The sequence below is a fragment of the Fulvia fulva genome, chromosome 5, assembly GCF_020509005.1.
Source record: "Fulvia fulva chromosome 5, complete sequence".
In the NCBI taxonomy this organism is placed as follows: domain Eukaryota; kingdom Fungi; phylum Ascomycota; class Dothideomycetes; order Mycosphaerellales; family Mycosphaerellaceae; genus Fulvia; species Fulvia fulva.
Genome location: NC_063016.1, coordinates 251,457 through 272,660, shown reverse-complemented (window position 1 = coordinate 272,660; position 21,204 = coordinate 251,457). Strand labels below are relative to the sequence as shown.

At 50.1% G+C, this 21,204-nt stretch overlaps 3 protein-coding genes across 3 annotated transcripts; 2 read left to right on the top strand and 1 right to left on the bottom strand.

Moving 5' to 3' along the window:
* Window positions 1-15,880: 15,880 nt before the first annotated feature.
* CLAFUR5_05462 (uncharacterized protein) lies at window positions 15,881-17,032 on the top strand (the record flags this gene model as incomplete). The annotated part of the gene is made up of 2 exons (XM_047904610.1): window positions 15,881-15,903; window positions 16,147-17,032. 2 exons carry the CDS (start codon window positions 15,881-15,883, stop codon window positions 17,030-17,032), a joined length of 909 nt encoding a protein of 302 aa, XP_047762057.1.
* A 26-nt stretch (window positions 17,033-17,058) lies between these two features.
* Window positions 17,059-18,732, bottom strand: CLAFUR5_05461 (uncharacterized protein; the record flags this gene model as incomplete). The annotated part of the gene is made up of 1 exon (XM_047904609.1): window positions 17,059-18,732. One exon carries the CDS (start codon window positions 18,730-18,732, stop codon window positions 17,059-17,061), a length of 1,674 nt encoding a protein of 557 aa, XP_047762656.1.
* A 964-nt stretch (window positions 18,733-19,696) lies between these two features.
* On the top strand, window positions 19,697-21,019 carry CLAFUR5_05460 (uncharacterized protein; the record flags this gene model as incomplete). The annotated part of the gene is made up of 4 exons (XM_047904608.1): window positions 19,697-19,973; window positions 20,082-20,228; window positions 20,279-20,547; window positions 20,609-21,019. The coding sequence occupies 4 exons, from the start codon at window positions 19,697-19,699 to the stop codon at window positions 21,017-21,019; spliced, it is 1,104 nt and encodes a 367-aa protein (XP_047762657.1).
* Between the last annotated feature and the right edge of the window lie 185 nt (window positions 21,020-21,204).

Sequence of the window (21,204 nt, the reverse complement as noted above, 5' to 3'; positions counted from 1 at the left end):
ATGAAGTCTATCTTTGGAACCTCGAACGAAGTACAACAAGCCGTACGCATTATCCAACACCTGAAACAGAAGACTTCTACTTCAGAGTATGCGGCCAAATTCGAGGAGTATGGACAGATCACCGGATGGGACCAGACGGCGCTGATGACTATGTTCCGACGTGGTCTCAAGGACTCGGTCAAGGACGAGCTTATGAGACACGGAGGATCGATCTCTAGCCTCGAGCAGTTGATGAAAGCATCGATCGATATCGATGATCAACTCTGGGAGCGATACCAGGAAAAACGATACGACTCCAAAGTAGGAGGCATGGCAGGATTTATCCCAGACCGCAGGAATACCGGAGGGTATGTTGCGAAGGGAGGATTCCAGCGACAAAGCCAGCCCTACTATGGACCACAGCCAATGGAACTGGACGCTACCCAGCGAGGAAGGAGGATCGACAAAAGCAAGGGCAACGGAAGACCCTTCAAAGGTAAAGGAAAACTAACGTGTTACGCATGTGGCAAGGAAGGCCACATGGCAAGGGATTGCCGCGGTAAAAATATGGTGCGCCGCGAGCAATTCAACATGATGCAACCCACGGTGGGCAAATCTGGGAGCAGCGTTGGACCCCGACAATTCAACTATACTCAGAGAGTGGAGGAGAAGGACAGCAACCGGGTTGCGACATCTCTCCTGGACCCCTCGCAAGGAAGAGGAGGCTACCATGTACAACAACATCCACTACCACCCAATGACCAACAATCTCGGGACAACGTCAAGTGGAAGATTCTTCGGGTGCAACGAAACCTCGAGGAAGATCTCCAGAGGATTAAAACCATCTATATACTACCCAGGACCAAGGAAGTCTTGTCCTGCGTGGACAAGGCAATCCTCCTACTTGACGAAGTTACAGAAGAAGCAGAAGAACAAGGGCTGCAGTTACTATGCAAGCCTTTTTACGACCAACTGCATACTCAATGGTGGACCCTGACGAGCCGCATTGAAGCAGAAGGAAGAAAAGAGAGATTGTTTGGCATGATGGCACGAGGAGTCAACCACGAAGTCGAGAGGGAATCTCGACACGGTCACGGAGGCCTTCACTGGCGCTTCTGTTACCAGGACTCGTGCCAAACCCACTACTCCGCCAAGGAAGGAGCAGGATACTGGCCGCAACAACCGCGCGGTACCCTGGGAGCCCAGCACAGACAAAACTCGAAGCTCCAAGAAGTGGACATCGACGAATCTTGTTTTAACGACGACGACAAAGAAAACCAAGACCCAGCATGGGACGGATCGTGGTCGCCACCACCATCCGAAGCACAAAGAGACCCGGGCTTAGACGACATCGCCGAAGAACAAGATCCGGAAGATTCTAGCGAAGAATCATCCGAAGGAGAAGAGAGCGATACAGACGACGAAAACGAAATATATACGTTCACGGTAGACGCGCCAAGAAAACTCCATGAGTTAATCATCTACCTCCAGCGACGACACGAAGAATTCCTACCGAAGTTCTCAGGCAAAAGATACTTAAATCCTGTCGAATTTGACAAGACGCTCGACACGATGAGAGGCATGGTTTGGGGCTTCCCAACCATGAGCAACACTGAGGACCTGTCGAAGGCAGTTATGGAACGGCCACCTATAGGAAGCAAGGTGACGGGTGCCGGATACCTGACACCAGCAGGAACATTCGTCTCCAATGAACTACGAACAGCAGTACAGCACGTACGGGCTCTCTACTTAGAATCGCAAAAGATCCAGGAACGCAACAGACTACAAGTGTGGACACAAGGCAACGGGCTACAGGTTCTAGCCGAAGCTACTAGGCACGAAGCACAGCGAACCACATACCATTCGGGAAAAGGATCGACTCCCAAGGAATGAGCACCCAAAGGGAGTTATGCAACACTCAAGCTCAGGCATCGACATCAAACACAGTTTTCCAAACACAAGCAATCGTCAACGGACACCGAACCAGTGTCATGATCGACTCAGGAGCAGCGGGGAACTTTATCTCCGAGTCTTTCACTACCAGAAACGGGTTAGCTACCCTGAAGAAGAAATGGGGTTACGAGTTGATCGCAGTAGATGGATCATCGTTACCTAGCGTGGAATGGGAGACGAGACCATTGCCACTGGCTATCCAACAGCACCACGAGAACATTACCTTGGATGTCACTGATATGGCCAGTCATGACATAGTACTAGGTATGCCTTGGTTGAGAAAGCACAACCCAGTTATCGACTGGAGAAGAGGAGTACTCACATTTAAGCAATGCAACTGCGTTATCGGCATTGAACCTACGCGTCGACAGCGAGAGGCGGTAGATGAGGCAAGGAAACAGCTCAACGCATTCGAGCTTGCGCCGAACAGAAGGAACCAAGAACCACCTTCGACCGGGATAGATACTGGCGTGGGGCCGCCGGATCATGAAATCACTGGAACGGATGGAAGTAACGCACCATCGAAGAATGCCCGCATATCGGAACCGAGCATTCCCAAGGAGTACCTCAGGTGGAAGAGGCTCTTTGAAGAGGAAAAAGGCAAAGACGCACTTCCTAAACACCAACCATGGGACCACAAAATAAACATTCAGCCAGGGAAAGAGCCTCCATGGGGACCCCTATATCAAATGTCCGAGAAAGAGCTAGAAACCCTACGAGAATGGCTGAAGGAGAAACTCGCCAAAGGATGGATACGACGATCCACCTCTAGCGCGGGAACTCCATGTATGTTTGTTCCAAAACCAAACGGGAAGTTACGACTCGTACAAGACTACCGAAAGTTGAACGAGGTCACGATAAAGAACCGATATCCACTACCGAACATCGAAGAAGCACAAGACAGACTTACTGGATCAGACTGGTACACCAAAATCGACTTACGAGACGCATTCTACGCAATCCGCATGGCGGAAGGCGAAGAATGGAAGACCGCATTCAGGACAAGATATGGACTCTACGAATTCTTAGTCATGCCCATGGGTTTGACTAATGCACCAGCATCCTGCCAGGACCTCGTTAACGAGACGTTACGAGATCTTCTCGACGTCTGCGTTATCGCCTACATGGATGACATACTGGTATACACGAAAGGACCGCTCCAAGATCACGTTAAGAAAGTCCGGGACGTCTTCGAACGACTCACACAAGCAGGGTTCAAGACGGCACCAGAAAAATGCGAGTTCCACAAGAAAGAAGTCAAGTTCCTCGGCTTTATTATAAGCACGACGGGGATAAGAATCGATCCAGCAAAGACGCAATCCATCCGGGAGTGGCCAAAACCAGCGAACGTCAAGGACGTACAATCCTTCTTGGGACTAGCGAATTACAACCGCAAGTTCATTAAGGACTACTCCAAGACAGCAGCGGCAATGACGGCACTCACCAGAAAGGATACCAAATGGGCCTGGGGCACCAAAGAACAGCAAGCATTCGAATTACTCAAGGAACAATGCGCCTCAGCACCTACGCTACGACTATTCGACGGTACGAAAGAAGTCCAGATCGAGACGGACGCATCGGACATGGCCATAGGAGCATGCCTTACTCAAGAACATGATGGGAAACGACACCCGGTGGCCTATTACTCAAGAAAAATGACACCCGCGGAACAAAACTACGACATCCATGACAAGGAACTTCTCGCCATTGTCGCTGCGATGCAGCACTGGAGGGTATACGCAGAAGGAGCACCCAAGCTGACGATTCTTTCTGATCATAAGAATCTCACTTACTTCACTACGACAAAAGTGCTAACACGAAGGCAGTCCCGCTGGTCGGAACTGCTCGGTCAGTACAAGTTCGAAATCCGCTATACACCCGGCAAAGACAATGGTAGGGCCGACGCACTAAGCCGAAGAAGCGACTACATGGAAGGCAAAGAACCGGTACGGCAACAAGTACTTAAGACTAACCACGACGGGAGTCTGAGCGCCAACACAAAGGAGTTCAACAACATAGTGCAAGTCCTTCAGGATACCACGGAACAGTTCCCACTAGCACACGGGAAGTACCAGGTACCGAGGGAACGAGAAGAAGAATGCATACGACAACATCACGACAATCCAACATATGGACATCCTGGAACCACGAAAACTCTCGAGGTCATGCAGCGGAGCTTCTCATTCCCGCAGATGAGACAGAAAGTGCTACAGTACATCAAACGATGCGTGCACTGTCAACAGAACAAGGCTGCACGACACGAGAAGTACGGACAAATACAGTTCAGGAAACCACCGACACAACCGTGGGATGAAGTAACGATGGACTTTATTACCAAGTTACCCAACTCAGCGGACAAGGCAACAGGCACTACCTACGACATGATTCTAGTCATGGTCGACCGCCTAACCAAATATGCACACTTCATACCAGCGAGCGAGACATATACCGCAGAGCAACTCGGATACCTTGTTCTCGACAGACTAGTTCGATATCACGGATTCCCTAAGGTTTTCATCACCGACCGTGACAAGCTATTCACATCGAATTACTGGAAGACTCTAGTGTCAACGATCGGCATACAACACAAGCTGTCGACAGCGTACCATCCGCAGACGGACGGACAAACGGAAAGAACAAACCAGACACTGGAACAATACCTTCGACACTACGTAAATTACGCACAAGACAATTGGGTATCACTCCTACCCATGGCGCAATTAGCACTGAACAATCATAAATCCGAGACGACGGACGAGACACCATTCTTCGCAAACTACGGAAAACATCCTACACTGTTTGGCGAAGAAGGAAAACACCCACAAGCTGACAGAGCTATCGCCACGACACAAGACCTGAAGAGGGTACACGAAACTGTCAGCAAAGAAATCGAGAAGAGCCAGGGGAAACTATCAACCTCCCGACAAAAACGACAAATGGCACCTCAGCTAAAGAAGGGGGATAAGGTCTATCTTCTCACCAAAAATCTCAGAACAAGAAGAAAGACCAAGAAACTGGACCATGTGAAAGTCGGACCATTTCTCGTTGAAGAATCTCGAGGACCAGTCAACTACCGACTACGGCTGCCCAAAGACGCAAAAATCCACCCAGTATTCCACATATCTATGCTGGAACCAGCGGACCCCGGAACACCATGCCAACAATCATTTCATTACCAGCCAGAGGAAGAAACCGAATTCGAGGTCGAAAAAATCCTGGACAAAAAAGGTCAGCGATACCTTGTCAAGTGGAAAGGATACGACGAATCAGAAAATACCTGGGAACCAAAAGCGAACCTACGGAGCTGTCAGCAAAGAATACAGGAATACCACAACGCAAACGTACCCGTCAACCCGCCGGCAGCAGCTCGGGGATCTCCCAGAAGTCGTCACCGAAACCCTCTAGAGCACCCCAGGTGCTAGGAGACAGGCTTAATGAGAGACCAACGGTCTCCACCTCCGGAAGCAGTGAAGAAGCCTCCGCGGCCTCCTGCTCCTCAATACTCCGCTCTTCGACGGAGATCGCCTCTTCAGCACGGCGATCGATCAAGTCCATCTGCTGGCGCAGGCGCTCCTCCCGAGCCCTTGCGACTTTGAGGTCTTCTAAGGCCTTTTCATGTATGCGCATCGCCTCCTCTTGCGCAGCCCGGGACTCCTGGATCTTCTCCCGAAGACGAACCTTCTCCTCCGCCAACCTCTTGAACTCCGACTGAGTCACCTTTACGTCGCAACGCTGGCCACGACGAAGACACTCGCTACATTTTCCAGAGCGAATGTGCACCTTGCACACACGACCATGCCTCTCGCACGACGAACACTTCTTGACCATGACTTCGCCCGCGGACTCGACAAAATCGTAAAGACGACGGCGACGGATTGTGCTAGAAGGGCGTTGTGGGTTAGGCATCGCAGAAAGCCATGAAGAAACAGACCTGGGGACGTCACCATCATAAGTAAGCTCAAGGGACTGAGCTAGGCTAAAAAGGGGATGGTGTTACTGTTTAAGCAGCGCGCTGCCCCACAACCCTCACCTGTAGAGTCACGGGACCCTGCCTCACTAGAACTGATCACCTGTCACGTGACAGGGGTGATCAGTGCTCAGTGATCAGTATGCTCAGCGACACTGATCACACTGATCACATTGATCATCGCCTGGAATGGCGATGTCTCCTTTGTATTTAGGAACGACGAGATGCCCTTATGGCTTCGAGGCGTTCAACTCATGTTACTATCTCACTGATTGGAATACGACTTCTATCTCAATCATTCATCTTCGCTCAGCTTGCTTCAGCCTCTCCAAAGAATACCGCCACGTGACTTGACTGATCTCCTCTTTGAGACTAGCCCTGGAACGAGACATAACACCGACGTCCTTGTCCTCGAGGGCTCGAAGAAGCTCTACTAATAAACCACGGCGGAGAGTGCTCTTCTTAGTCTCTTCGTTATAGCCGGTGAACCCGATGTCGCGGTTAAAGGCCGCGAGGTACTCGGCGAAGCTCTTGTTCTTCTAGAGGAGGTTATAGATAGCGTTCTAGGCGGTGGCTCTACGGTCTAGATCACTAAAGGTAGCACGGAGGTCCTATATTAAGGTAAGGACGTCCGGGCAGCCGATAGTCTACGTAGCGTTATCGATATAGTATTATACCTAAGCCGCGGCGTCTCCCCGAAGGAGGGAGAAGACATACGTAACTTTGTCCTTCTCTTACGGAAAGTGGTCGGCATTAGCTAATAGCTTGATAGTAATCTATGTCTTAAATGCCTTAAACTTACTCTTATTACCGTCGAACTCGTCTAGGTCGTTAACCTTCTTAGAGGAGTACTAGCGGCGGTTGTCGTCGGCGTACGGGGCGAGGTTCTAGAAGGTGTTTATAATACCTTGAAGGTATATTACTTAGTTGTTTGCTTACTCGACCTACTAGGCGGTTTCGCGGAAAGAGGAGACGGTGCGGTTAATAAGAGCGTAGGCGGTGTCGGGGTTAGCGTTTGCCTAGGCACCGAAGGTAGCGGCGTTCGAGAAGGGGATGTTAGTCTACTTACTAAAGTGGAATAGAGTGTCTTATTTATCGAGGTTGACACCTCTATCGGTAGCGTAGTCACCTATAAGGATGACTCGAGTAGTTAACGGTTTGTTAGTCTTTTGTAATGTTAGGGCGAGAGCCTAGCCTATAAGATATAAGGGTGAAAGCGAGAATATAGGTACGAAGTGTAGATATAAAAGGGTATAGTATGATTACTATACAAAACAAAAGACGAAGGAAGCAAGAGAGGCCTAGGGAAGGCTAGATATTTATACGCGACCCTCGCGAGTACGTGTCCCCGTATTAATAGGGCTAACCCGTACGAAGCCGCGCTTAGTAGCTTTGCTCAAAACCTTATTCCAACCTGCCCTACGTTCCGAGTCTTCTACGTGCTTCTTCTAGGGTCTAGCGTAGTCGCGGGTGCTCGCGGGAGTACCGTAAGTCATATAGTCACGAGCCGAAGTAAATCTGTTAAGGTTTAGTAGAGGGGTGAATTTAGAGGGCTAGGTCCCGTAGTAAATATTACGGGGTATATAATTCTTAGCGCTTATATACTAAGCTAGACTATCACTTCTTAACGACTTCTAAGCACTCTAAGGCTCTTCTATCCCTACCTTCTGTACTCTCTATAGGGAGACTATAATAGTAGCCCCCCCGAACAAAGCTAAGTTCCTACGAAGCCGTAGTAGTTCTATATATCGAGGATGTTTAGCTTCAGTACTAGGCCTAGGCCTAATGTTATAGTCGATATACTATTAGTAAGCCCCGTCGAAGAGCTCAGATTCGAAGAGCCTACCGATATTGACTTCTAGGCCGTCTACGCGGGCGTAGTATTCTTCGATTACTTGACGATTGAAGATAATATATTAGATAGGTTCCTATAAGGTATCCTACTTAGGGTAACCTTACTATTCGACTTTATACTTGATCGGCGGTAGTCCTTTAACGTCGTTAGGCTCTACGCGGATTCCCCGGATCTTACGGACGGTATAGTCGTTAGAAGGTAGGTTAATAGGCTCGTCGACTTCTACTTTATCGGGAGGACCTAGTATGTCTTAGTTTTAGTTCGGGAATAGGTCCTTAGCCGACGGCCGAAGGCGTACGGGATAGAAGACGTCGTAGATCTTTATGTTCGTAGGAAGAGCTAGACGGTAGGCGTATAAACTAATACGCTCGGTGATCTTAAAAGGACCTAGGTTCTTCTAGTTTAGCTTCTTAGAGGGGCGGTCCGTCTTAATGTTCTTAGAGTTAAGGTAGACTATATCGCCTACTTAGTAGTCGGGAGCTAGCTAGCGACGACGATTGGCTTGATCCTCGTAGATTGCTTATACGTATACTATCTCGTCGTGAACTTCTTTATAGATCTGTAAGAGTATAGTAGCGAACTTGTCTACTACTTACTCGTTTACGTCTTCGGTAGGCGGGAGAGGTTCTTCTAGTTCTATACCTATACGAGGGTAGTAACCTCTCGTAGTATAGAAGGGAGAGTAGCTAGTAGTCTCCGAGTCCTAGTTACGAGTAGCGAACTCTACCGTAGGGATATACTAAGGCTAATCCTTCTAGTAGTAGTCGACGAAGTAACGAAGGACCTACTCGAGGATAGCGTTCGTAATTTCGGTCTGGCCGTCGGTCTGTAGCTAAAAACTAGTCGAGAGGTTATACTTAATGCCTAGGATAGTATATAGACGCTTCTAGAAGTGCGAGATGAACTAGGTGCCTCTATTAGAGGTGATGCTATCCGGGAGGCCTTAAAAGCGCTAGACGAATTCGTAGAATAAGCGAGTAGTCTCCTTTACGGTCATGCTCTAGCACGGGATTATATACCGGTCCTTAGAGTAACGGTCTACGATCACTAGAAGGGCCTTTACTTTTACGCCGCTAAAGGTCTTACCGTAAGGAAGATCGGTAATAAAGTCTATAGTAATGTGCTTCTACGGACGATCAGGAGCCGGGAGAGGGTGTAAGAGACCGTAGGGACGGTAGCGGTTAGCTTTAGCTCTTCGGTAAGTAGCGTAGTTTAGTACGTAGCGGCGGACGTCCTTCTAGGAATACGGCCACTAGTAATACCTAGCGAGGAGCTTGTAGGTCTTAGCTACGCCTAGGTGACCCCTAGAGGCGGAGTCGTAGATGATTTGAAGAATCTTAGCTCGGATATTAGAGCCTTCGGGCTACGGTACGTAAAGCTTCTTACGGAAGTAGACGACACCTCCCTAGAGCTCGTACTCGGATAGCGAGAAGCCCGGGAATGTCCTCGCGCTAGATTCAAGGGCCTAAACTAACTCTTAGGCGTCTATGTCGGCATCGTACGCTATTCGTACTCGTACTATAATGCCTTCGGGCTGCTCCTTATTATCAAACCCCTTAAAGTCTAATTCGGATAAGCCGTCGGTCGTTACTAAGCCCTCTTTATCGTCGTTTAAGTCCTTAGCGTCCGAGGCGTATTCTTTAGGCTCGGATTTATCGTTACTCTCGTTAAGGTAGGTAGGAGCGAGCACGAGAGTAGTAAAGGAAGCGGCGAGCGTAGGCTAGCCGTTCGATAGGTACTCTCGAAGCTCGGAAGAGAGGTTATGCTCTTTAATAACTTGTTGCCCTACGATTTGCCGGCCCCCTCTTCGATCAACTAGAGAGTTACTAGGGCGGCGGGTAAGGGCGTCGGCTATCGAGTTAGCCTTACCGGGCGTATACGAGATCACGAAGTTGAACCGGGAGAGGAACTCGCTCTAGCGGGCCTAGCGACGATTAAGTAGCTTACTCTTTATAAAGTAGACGAGGTTCTTATAGTCGGAGCTTACTTAGACGGGTATAGTAGAGCCTTCGAGCTCGGGCGCTACTCTTCGAAAGCTTTAACGATAGCGAGAAGCTCCTTGTCGTAGATCTCGTAGTTATACTCCGTAGCGGTCATCTTCTTAGAGAGGAAGGCGATAGGTAACTAGGGGGATTTAGGCGAGCGGCGTTATAGTAGGACACCGCCTACTACGCCGTCGGATACGTCGGTCTCTATACGGGTCTCTAGTTCGAAATCGAAGTGCCGTAGAAGCGGGTTCTTAACAAACTTCGCTTTAAGCAAGTCAAAAGCCTCCTAGCATTCGTCGGTCTAGGCGAACTTCTTACCCTTACGCGTAAGCTTCGTCAAAGGGCGTACTACGCCCGAAAATACGTAGATAAAGCGGCGGTAGAAGTTAGTAAAGCCTAGGAAACCCTAGACCTCTTTAACGTTCGTAGGAGTATCCTATTCGACGATAGCGTCGATCTTCTCTTAGTCTATCTTGATACCGTCTACGGTAATAATCAAACTAAGGAACTTGACTTCGGTCTTCTTAAACTCGTACTTGTCGATATCGAGCTATAAGCCGGCGTCTACGAGCTTCTAAAGGACCTTATAGACGTACTCGCGGTGCTCCTCCTTAGTCTCGCTATAGACTAGGATGTCGTCGATATAGGCAGTATAGAACTGATCGAGGAACTCCTAAAGGATGTCGTTAATAAAGTTCTAGAAGGTACTAGGCCCGTTATAAACGCCGAAGGGTATAACGAGCGACTCGAATAGCCCGTAGCGAGTACGGAAGGCTATAAGATACTCGTGTCCTTCTACTATTCGTAACTTGTTAAACGTAGCGATAACATCGAGCTTAGTAAAGTACTTAGCCTTAGAGAGGCGCTCGAGCGTCTCCTAAATCAACGGTATTAGGTAGCGGTTCTTCTTTATAATAGCGTTTAAGCCTCGGTAGTCTACGTAGAAGCGTAGACTACCGCCGGGCTTCTTAACGAACATGACGGGACTACTAGCGCTAGAACGGCTCGCTCGAATGAACCCCTTCTTTAGGTTCTCTTCGAGGTATCTCTTAAGGACGATAAGCTCTTCTCGGGACATAGAATATAACGGTCCGAACGGTGTCTCTATACCTTCTTCTAGCTTAATCTTGTGGTCGTAAGGGCGATAAGGAGGTAGCTCGTCTACGGCTTTAGTATCGAATACGTAGAGGATGTAGTGTGCCTAAGGAGGGACCTTCGTAGTAGGGTCGGTAGGTGTACGCTTCTTATCGAGCTTCTCGAGGGCGATGTCGATATCGCGGAGAGAGGCGGCGAAGACTTAAGCTTTAGGCTACTTAGTAGTAGTAGTAAAGGCAGCGGCGTTTACCTAGAAGATCTTAGTATACTCAGGACCGCGCTAAGGCGGCGGAGAAGGCGGAGGTGCCGGAGGAACTTCTAGAGGGAAGCTGATAGTAAGGGAAGTCTAGTCGATAATAGGTCGGTGTCGTCTAAACTAGGGGAGGCCGAGGATAAACTTCTAATACGGTAGGGACGTAAGGAAGCTAGTAATCGACATACGCTTGCCTCCGAGGGTGATTAACGTGTGTATAACATAAGTAATCTTACTAGTAGTAGTCTCCGTACCGTTAAAGAGTTCAAGGGTGCGAGGGTACTTTAGTTCCTAGGGTTCGAGGTTAAGAGAGGTCGCGAGTTTATAGTCTATAAAAGACTCGCCTAGTACGCTAGTGTCTATAAGAGTGAGATTGGAAGAAGAGAGTTTCTTTAAGCCGATATTTATATTCGTGACGAACGGTTTATAAGCGTAGTCCTTGCCCGTCTCGTCGTATAGGTCTAGCTATACTATATTGATCCTCAACTTCTTTCCTCTCTTCACTTTCGGTAAACGTTGTTCTTAGTCTTCATCGCGTCGATAAGGAAGACCTAGGCTTTTTCCCACTTAGCGGGAGTAGTAGGAGTAGGCTCGATAGCGCCGATAGCGCCGCGAACCGGGTTACGGGCGTTACGGGTAGCGAGCTACGGACAGTTAGCTACGATATAGCCTAGACCGCCGTAGTAGGTATAGAGTCCGGCCTAGCGACGGCGAAGCTTCTCTTCGGGAGTAAGCTTACCGTTAACGAGGCCCTAGACTCGAGGGACGGCGGTACTAGCGCTAAGATCTATAGCGTTACCTATAGAGACGGGAGGGAGAGCCGTAGGAGCGGCGGCGCCTAGTAGAGTAGCGAAGTGGCTTCCGGGACTACGAGGCTAACGACCTTAAGAACGGGAAGCGAGGAGAGAGGCGGTATGTTTTATATTAGAGTCGAGGCGCTAGTAGGTCTCGACGAGCTTACGGAAGCTTATAGTACCGACGTCCTTGTCCTCGAGGGCTCGAAGAAGCTCTACTAACAAACCACGGCGGAGAGTGCTCTTCTTAGTCTCTTCGTTATAGCCGGTGAACCCGATGTCGCGGTTAAAGGCCGCGAGGTACTCGGCGAAGCTCTTATTCTTCTAGAGGAGGTTATAGATAGCGTTCTAGGCGGTGGCTCTACGGTCTAGATCACTAAAGGTAGTACGGAGGTCCTATATTAAGGTAAGGACGTCCGGGCAGCCGATAGTCTACGTAGCGTTGTCGATATAGTGTTATACCTAAGCCGCGGCGTCTCCCTAAAGGAGGGAGAAGACGTACGTAACTTTATCCTTCTCTTACGGAAAGTGGTCGGCATTAGCCAATAGCTTAATAGTGAGCTGTGTCTCAAATGCCTTAAACTTGCTCTTATTACCGTCGAACTCGTCTAGGTCGTTAACCTTCTTAGAGAAGTACTAGCGGCGGTTATCGTCGGCGTACGGGGCGAGGTTCTAGAAGGTGTTTATAATACCTTGAAGGTATGTTGCTTAGTTATTTGCTTGCTCGACCTACTAGGCGGTCTCGCGGAAAGAGGAGACGGTGCGGTTAATAAGAGCGTAGGCGGTGTCGGGGTTAGCGTTTACCTAGGCACCGAAGGTAGCGGCGTTCGAGAAGGGGATGTTAGTCTACTTACTAAAGTAGAATAGAGTGTCTTAGTTGTCGAGGTTGACACCTCTATCGGTAGCGTGGTCACCTATAAGGATGACTCGAGTAGTTAACGGTTTATTAGTCTTTTGTAATGTTAGGGCGAGAGCCTAGCCTATAAGATATAAGGGTGAAAGCGAGAATGTAGGTACGAAGTGTAGATATAAAAGGGTATAGTATGATTGCTACACAAAACAAAAGACGAAGAAAGTAAGAGAGGCCTAGGGAAGGCCAGATATTTATACGCGACCCTCGCGAGTACGTGTCCCCGTATTAATAGGGCTAACCCGTACGAAGCCGCGCTTAGTAGCTTTACTCAAAACCTTATTCTAACCTGCCCTACGTTCCGAGTCTTCTACGTGCTTCTTCTAGGGTCTAGCGTAGTCGCGGGTGCTCGCGGGAGTGCCGTAAGTCACATAGTCACGAGCCGAAGTGAATCTATCAAGGTTTAGTAGAGGGGTAAATTTAGAGGGCTAGGTCCCGTAGTGAATATTACGGGGCATATAATTCTTAGCGCTTACACACTAAGCTAGACTGTTACTTCTTAACGACTTCTGAGTACTCTAAGGCTCTTCTGTCCCCACCTTCTATACTCTCTATAGGGAGACTATGACAGCGCGAGAAGCGCGAGAAGATAAAGTCGCGCAAATCGAGCTAGCGGGTACTAGCGGCCGCTAGCGCGCGGGCGTACGGCCGACGATACTATATTACGAGGTAGTTCGTAAAAAGGGCTGTCTCGTAATAGGTAATTACTAGTATACGATAACTACGGATTATACGTATTCTATTAGTTCTTAAAGTACGCCCGCGAGTATAAGATTATAGTTATTAGCCTACCTACGTATACTAGTCACTTTCTATAGCCGCTCGATATTATAATCTTTTAGCCTTATAAGCACTATTATCGTTAGGCCGTTAACCGTAGTAGTCGCTACGGTACGTTAGAGTTCGGTATTACCGACTTTATAAGGGAAATCGAGTCTATCCGCGTACTTACCTTTACGCCGTCTACTATCCGTTCTGCCTTCCGTAAGGCTAGTATCTACCCGCTTAATCCTAAGCGCGTACTATTAGTTCTTTAAGAGGTATATAGTCTAAAGGACTAGCGTGCTATTAAAGAAGAGGCGGCGGCTTAATATAAGGCTCTTATAATATAAGATTCAATATTGCTTAAGATAGAGCCGTAGGCTAGAGATGAAGAACGAGGAAGAAAAGAGCTTAATAAGCAAGAAACACCTAGGAATCCTTCCTCTCCTTATATACTATCGAGCCCACTACTCGATCTATAGTTATTCGAGATAGCTACGACAACGCAGTAGCTATAGCTATAGGCGGACGCCTATTTTGAACGCCTAGAGACTAACTACGACCTCAGTTCACCCACTAGACGACTAGGGCACGCCGTGGCGAAGGGCGGCATCAAACAGTCCATAGGGTACGAAATGGCGATATCGGATTTGGCACTTATAGAGGCAGCGATAGCTGCTCGTAACCGCTCTAAGGCACTAGGCGGCAGGGCACTACAACGCGGCGGTGTGTTACACGTAGAGCAGGCTCGAGATATGATACGTTAGGCTAATAAGACAAAGGCTACTAATGCCTAAGCGCTGCTAAAGAAGCAGCAATCCGATACTATCTCGAAGTACCTCTCCTATAGCCGCCGGATACGACATGCCCTTAACGTTGCTATTCGAGGCAAAGGAAAAGTGAAGACAACACCCCTATAGACAACACCGTGGTCAGTAGCTCTCGGCATCGAATACACCTACAACAACTGCTTTACGAGATTGGCAACGAAGGACGATATTGCGGCTCTATTGCCTAGTATAAGAGACCCCCCTTATCGGCATCTTCAGCGTACTACAGATACACCGCTACAGCTTCGCAACTTCTATCAAAGCGTAAAGGTGTTTAAGCACTTACTAGATATCGCGAAGACTAGCGATCCCTTCGGCAATATCGTTGAACAGACTCTAAGGCGCCGACAGGAGCTAAAGATGCACTACACCGGCAAGCTCGTTAAGGTGAATATATTCAGGCCTGTGCGAGTACTACAACTACACTAGCTTATTCGATTGCCGTGCCCTATCGAGAGCCCCTTTCAGTAGCGTTGGCTAAGCTATATAAACAAGCTACTAGCGACTCCGGACGATGCTCATTTCGAAGACGATCCACAGCAATATCGCCTTATGTAGCTAGAGCCTGACACTCGCGATGAAGCCCTTGAAGTCAAGTATACAGCAGCTTATCTACGACCTCAATATTGGCCAGATAAGTACAAGGTGGTGGGCAATAGTAACGGCTTAGTGAAGATTGAAGAGGTGGATGAGACACCGGCTTCTCAGCAGCATGGCCAGTCCTCTCAAGCTATAGCTAATATCCCTCTCTACGGTACACAGAATGACCCTGTATATATCAATGAATGACCGATAATGCAACACCTCATATAACGACCATATAACGGGTCATTTACGGCCATTATAAGGTAGATGACCCTCCGCCAAGGCCATTATTAAATGGGTGACGGGCACTCTCGAAGAGAGGGCAGAGTGGACCCACGGAAGTACGGATAGCTTTTCTGTATCTCAGATTCACACTCGCCAAGGTTCTCACACGGGAATATCGAGGAAGTCACGAAGCACATGATGTGCAGGAACAATTACACACACGCTAAGGGCCGCCGGCTGTACAAGCAGAAGAAAATACTGCTAGAGTAGCGGAGCATTGACCGCTTGTCTCGAGCAAGGCAGATAAGGCATAACTTCCCCGGGAGCGTTCTGCTCAATCTTCTAAGCATATCTCGTTGGCCTGTAAGTAGTATGTTTAGTAGCAGCAATAATAGTGCAGCTTCAGACGGCGTCAGCACATGTGTCTACAGTTCAGGCGATTGGGGATGTGTTGCGATGCTGAAGTGAGGAAAATGCCAGCCGCCAATGCATATGCAAACGCCAAGCCATGAGCCATAGCTGGGGCAATCCTATCGATGTGCTTGACAGTCTAGAATGACCCCAGTTCCGAACCAAACAGTGTATGATTTGACAGCGTCAAGATGGTCAGATCAGATTGATGATTGGAGTGAGGTGAATATGGCAGGAAGTCTCACATGTTCGCGCTTGGGCCACATCTTGTCCATGCGTGCCGCCATCCGGGTCCAGTGAGCTCATTGTAGTCCGTTTGCTGCCTCGTCACTTCACTTCACGCATCGCGTGACCCATCACCACATTTATCTACGTCCACCGCCACCTCCAGCCCCTTCGTTCAGCTGTATCCTTGCCTATCGCATCAACGACCACCGCCGAGGGAGCGCGAAATGACCAAGATGTCTCCGATGACAGAGTATCTCAGGCATGCGACCTCTTCCCCGCCAGCCTGGTCATCAGACTAACACGAGACACAGACAGATCAAAAGCGAGCAAGTCACCATCCGTGTCGGATCAGATTCGAAGCAGCGCGGGTTCGCCATGCCGAAAGACCTTCTCTGTGCTCGAGCGGAGTGGTTCAAGAACGCGCTGAAGGAGGACCGCTTCATTGAGGGCTCCACTGGCGTAATCGAGCTACCCGACGACCTACCCGAAGTCTTCGAGGCCTTCGAGTTCTTCCTCTACCAGAGCCAACTGTGGTTCGAGTCTCCTGACAAACTCACAGAGGAAGAACTTCAGGAGGAGCTAATCCTCAATGCACGCATCTGGACCTTCGGCGACAAATACCTCCTGCCACAGCTTCAGGACATCGCGATGTCTAGGATGTGCGCAGTATTGGATCAAGGCGACGCACTGAACTGCTCCGCACACACTCTGGCACAATGCTACAACGCCGTCAGAGCTGACTCGCCCGTCCGCCTGATCATCATCGACAATCTGGTCGACCGCCTGCAGCACGGAGAAGACATCAGCATGGCCGAAGAACTCGCAGCGTGTCCTGGCATATTCGCGGCTAGCATGCATCTGAACAAGAACTTCACAAGCTCCCAGCGGACGACTTTCCAAGATATCGCAAGCCCAGGAAGTTCGACGTCTTGCGAGCAAGACCTGCGGCCGATGAGTCTAAACGTGTTACTGATAAATATCAGTCATACTGGGACGACCTGGCATATGATTGTGGAGAGTGCGGGTACGCGAAGGAGGAGCCAAGCTTTCAATGCAAGCACTGTAAGGTCGAGCCGGTGTGCTATCCTTGCGGCACCAGCGACTGGCAGTCCATCTGTGGGGCCTGCAGCGACTGAGCTCATCGTGAGCCGGAAGAGGCAAGGTAACTCGGTCGGAGAGTTGATCATTTTGGCTTGAATTTCAGGAGAGCTTTGGATACTTGGTTATTGGCGTCGCGACCTGGGATCGTCGGCTTCACGCCTTCTAAAGTCACGTCTCTCTTTGGTTCCCATACTTCCACCTCCGCCCTCACTTCTCCGCTCCCATCCCCCCAACCGCACCACTAGCGCTGTCGCATTATCTGCTTCCCCAGCCGTCTCAACAGCAAAGGAAATCAGATCTTTCGCAGCTTGACCCGGTGTCCTAGCTTCCTTCACAATATCCACGATTTCCTGGTCTTCCAAATGTCCCGAGACACCATCGGACACCAACACTATGAACGCATAACCAGCTGGTGGCAACTGGATCGTTGTGAGTTGTGGTTCCGCCGAGACACCAATACGCTTGCTGCCAATGTCTCCAAAGGCACGAGTGTTGGCAAGTCCGAGAACACGCTCCTCGCCGAAGCTATCTGTCACGAAAGAAGCTGCATATCGTCGTAGCCGTTGTGCCTCGGTGGGCGCCGAAGGATGGTGGTTTATGGTAAGCGGAACGGACGCGCCATCTGATGTCCTGCAGAGCAAGACTCTAGTGTCACCAACATGCGCCACGATGAGCGTGCTGGGACTGGCAGGATGCCAAAAAGGCGTCGGTGTAGGCGTTGAAACCAACGCAATGGATGCTGTCGAACCACCTTTGAAGCGCGAATTGCCACCGATTGGTTTGTCTAGATCTGGCGAAGAGCCCTTCGCAGGAGGTCGCTTGCTCAAGTTCTGCGAGGCTGGACGATCCGGATGGAACAACATATCACCCTCGTTAAGTGGCTTATCGTCGATGACTGGATCGCTCTGTAGCGTTTGCTCCTGCTTTCCAGCGGCGTTCTCACTTTGCTTCGCAGCTTGCGCCGTGGTGAAGTCGAGATCGGCCTTCAAGAAGGCATATGCGAGCACAGTCTCGATCGAGCTGTTGTCCTGGGCTGACGACTGGTCCGCGTTGGTTACTGCAGGGAAGTGTTCGGGTCGAAAGCGTTTGAAGTAGCCTCCGACAGTCTCTTTCCACGAGCTCACCAGTGTCTTCTGCAGGTCTTCGGGATCTTGCTCGCCCATGATCCCACCTGAGTATTCGTTGTCCTCGGATGGATTATCTGACTTCTGTAAAGTGCTTTGCATGCCAAATAGAAGTGCTGCCTCTTCGATGTAGCCATGCAGTCGGTCGCGCAAGAACTCCGAGCACTCATTTCCCCCATGACCGTCGAAGACACCAAAGTAGAATACTTGTGGATCGCCAGTCTCCCGGGTAGAACCTTGTGTCTGATCACTGTTCGGCCTTCGGTTGATGCTCATGGGTTGCTTCTTGGCAAACGCAGGTATCTCAACCGTGCCGGCTTGGTATGTGTCCTCATTGTAAGGTCTGCTGCCTCGACTAATGCCCGCTCCAAAGTGATGTTTTGCACTCTTCAAAGGTATCCTCACTATTGTGGTGTCGCGATTGCTCGCCGGCGGCCTATTGCTTCGTTCTGACGGGCCTTGGTGCGGTTTCGAATCGGATCGCGGGAGTTTGTGATGTGAGGGATGTGTCTTGTCTGGTGCTAGTGATGATGAGGGCAGATGCGTTACGAAGTACTCGTGGAAGTGTCGCCGTTGAGCGATGCCAGGCAATACCCGTGAGCTCGGGTGGACTTCGCGGAAGACGGTTCGCAGGGCATGTTGGACGTTGTAGGGTGCGCCGTTGTGTGGCATGGCGTTGAGGTGGTGGGCTTCGATGGACTGTAGTTGCAGCAACGCGTTCGACGCGGAAGAGAGTCTACAGCATGTTCATGACGTGGAGGTCAACTTAGGAAGGCCTGATAATGTAGACGAAGGCCCCAAGGATCTGATCTTCTCTCTCCTCAACACAAGTGAAGGAGCGAAGAAGTGGAGGACCCGACACGCCGAGATCTTGGATGATGTCGCCGCGTGCACGTGGTGATGGAGATGGTGCGGGGATAAAGTGGAGTCAGATCTTCCTACCATGATGCTCTTCGCTTTCACTTCTTCACAACCGCGCACTGGGACGCTTGACTGGTGAATAATTGGAGTCAAGGATGGGCTGAAGAGAAGGGAGTGTACAGTGCACAGTTCCAGTTAGCACCCTCTCCTGGGCATAGCAAACAAGAGGTGGTTTGCGAAGTGCTGTTACACTTAGGGACAACATCACGATGAGCATCACACAACACGTACGATACACATACACAACAGGGCACTGATACATGACTGAGCCTCATTTGAGCTCGTAATCATCCGCAGTTCGGCTCTCGCGTTGCAGGCTGCGCCCCCAGGCATATTGTTCGAGACCGACAGCAGCTCGCCAAACGGCCGTAGAGCAATTGAAGACCACGGAAGTGTCACGCAAGCCGACCTCGCACCCTCGATGACTGATGGCGATCCAGAGAATCAACAAGAGATAGCAGTCGCTTCCATAATGCGCGTGTCAAACCACCAGATGCAGGAACGAAGCCTTGCGCATCATTGGAACAGGGGTCCCTTGTGCAACTCCAAAATCTGAGACATTTGGATCGAGTGGTTCAGCTTCGTTCTCAGTGCTTGACATGAAACTTGACTCTGCTTGCGCGAGGGCAACGACATCAGATATGTAAGTACAAGACACATTCACTACCTCCAATTGATTAATCTGTGTTGTAAAAGTGTTTGTCTCTTTCTGTTGATGTTACTGTATGTACAACGGCCTTGCATGTGCTTAATCCGGAAGTGGCCGAGTGCTGCCTTCCCTAAACAGAGATTATTCGAAATCTTCACTACAGCTACACCGCACAACACACTCGTTCGCGGTCCACCACACTCTTTTGCAACAGATATCCACTCCTTTCAGGGACACTCACTTTCTTTCGACACACTCTTTCAATCAACGACCGACTCATCCAAGATGCTCTTCAACCGCGCCCTGGTTGGCGTCCTTTTCGCCGCTGCCTGCAGCGCGCACAGTAAGTCCCCAACCAGCGCAGGGAGTCCAGCCTTCGAGGTCGTGCTATTGGATGCACTCTGCGTGCCGGACTCCATCGGGGACACGATGCTAATCTGTTCAAATGTAGTGATGCTCGACTACCCGGCTCCCTTCAACGCGTCCCACAACCCACACCGCAAGACAGCTGCTGATCCGTACTTGGAGTTCCCCTACGATAAGGCGGGTCCGAACGCTCGCTGGATGTACCCATGTCGAGGTTACGAGAAGCTGCTTGGTGAGCTACTTCAACATTGTCTCGTGCTGCACGTGCTGATGTAGAGACAGGCACTCCCGATGGCGCCCCTACCGCGACTTGGGAGGCCGGTGCAATCGCCAACTTCAATATCAGTGGCATCGGTAACCACTTCGGTGGCTCTTGCCAGGTGGGCTTCTCCACAGATGGCGGCACGAACTTTCACATCGCGACTTCCTACATGGGCAACTGTCCTCATCGCGACAACGGCAACGGCCCTGATGGCCAGAACTTCGAGTTCAAGGTGCCGGGTGACATCGAGCCGGGCATCCATCTTTTCTCATGGATCTGGTACAACCGCGTAAGTTAAAGGTAACATGCGAGAGCTTAGCAATCATAGCTGACGACTTCTTCTCGTGCAGGAACAGGAGCTCAACATGAATTGCGCCGCCGTTGAGATTACCAGCTCCTCCCCTCAGCAAGCCGCGCCTCTGCCACCAGCAGGTTCGCTCACCACTCTCACGATCTTTACCACTCAGACGGCCGTCGTCCCAGTTGTCACAGCTGGAGTCGCGCCGCCAAATTATGACAAGAGCACTCGCGACAGCTCCGAGGCGATTGCCTTCCAAGATCGTCCACTCATGTTCGTGGCCGATGATGGTAACGACTGCTTCACGCCGCGTTCCACAGCTGAGCTCAAGTATCCTGAACCAGGTCCGGATGTGGTCCTAGGAGATGGAGCATATCCATTGGAACTGCCCACTGGACAATGCAGTCAGGAACAGATGCTGGCCAAGCAGGCCTTCAAGGGTGATCGTACTGCGGCCTACTAGATACATGAATGGGAACCTGCTCAATTGGTCGGCTGAGAAGATGTTCCCAGCAAGCGGCAGGCCGCACAAGCTGGACACATTGTCCTGTCGACAGGGATACTCATGATGGGATTACAGCGTGGTCAGGTGGCAGAATGAGTAGATGGGCCTGATGGGAGGGTTTTCCTGTGCTTCATTACTGACAG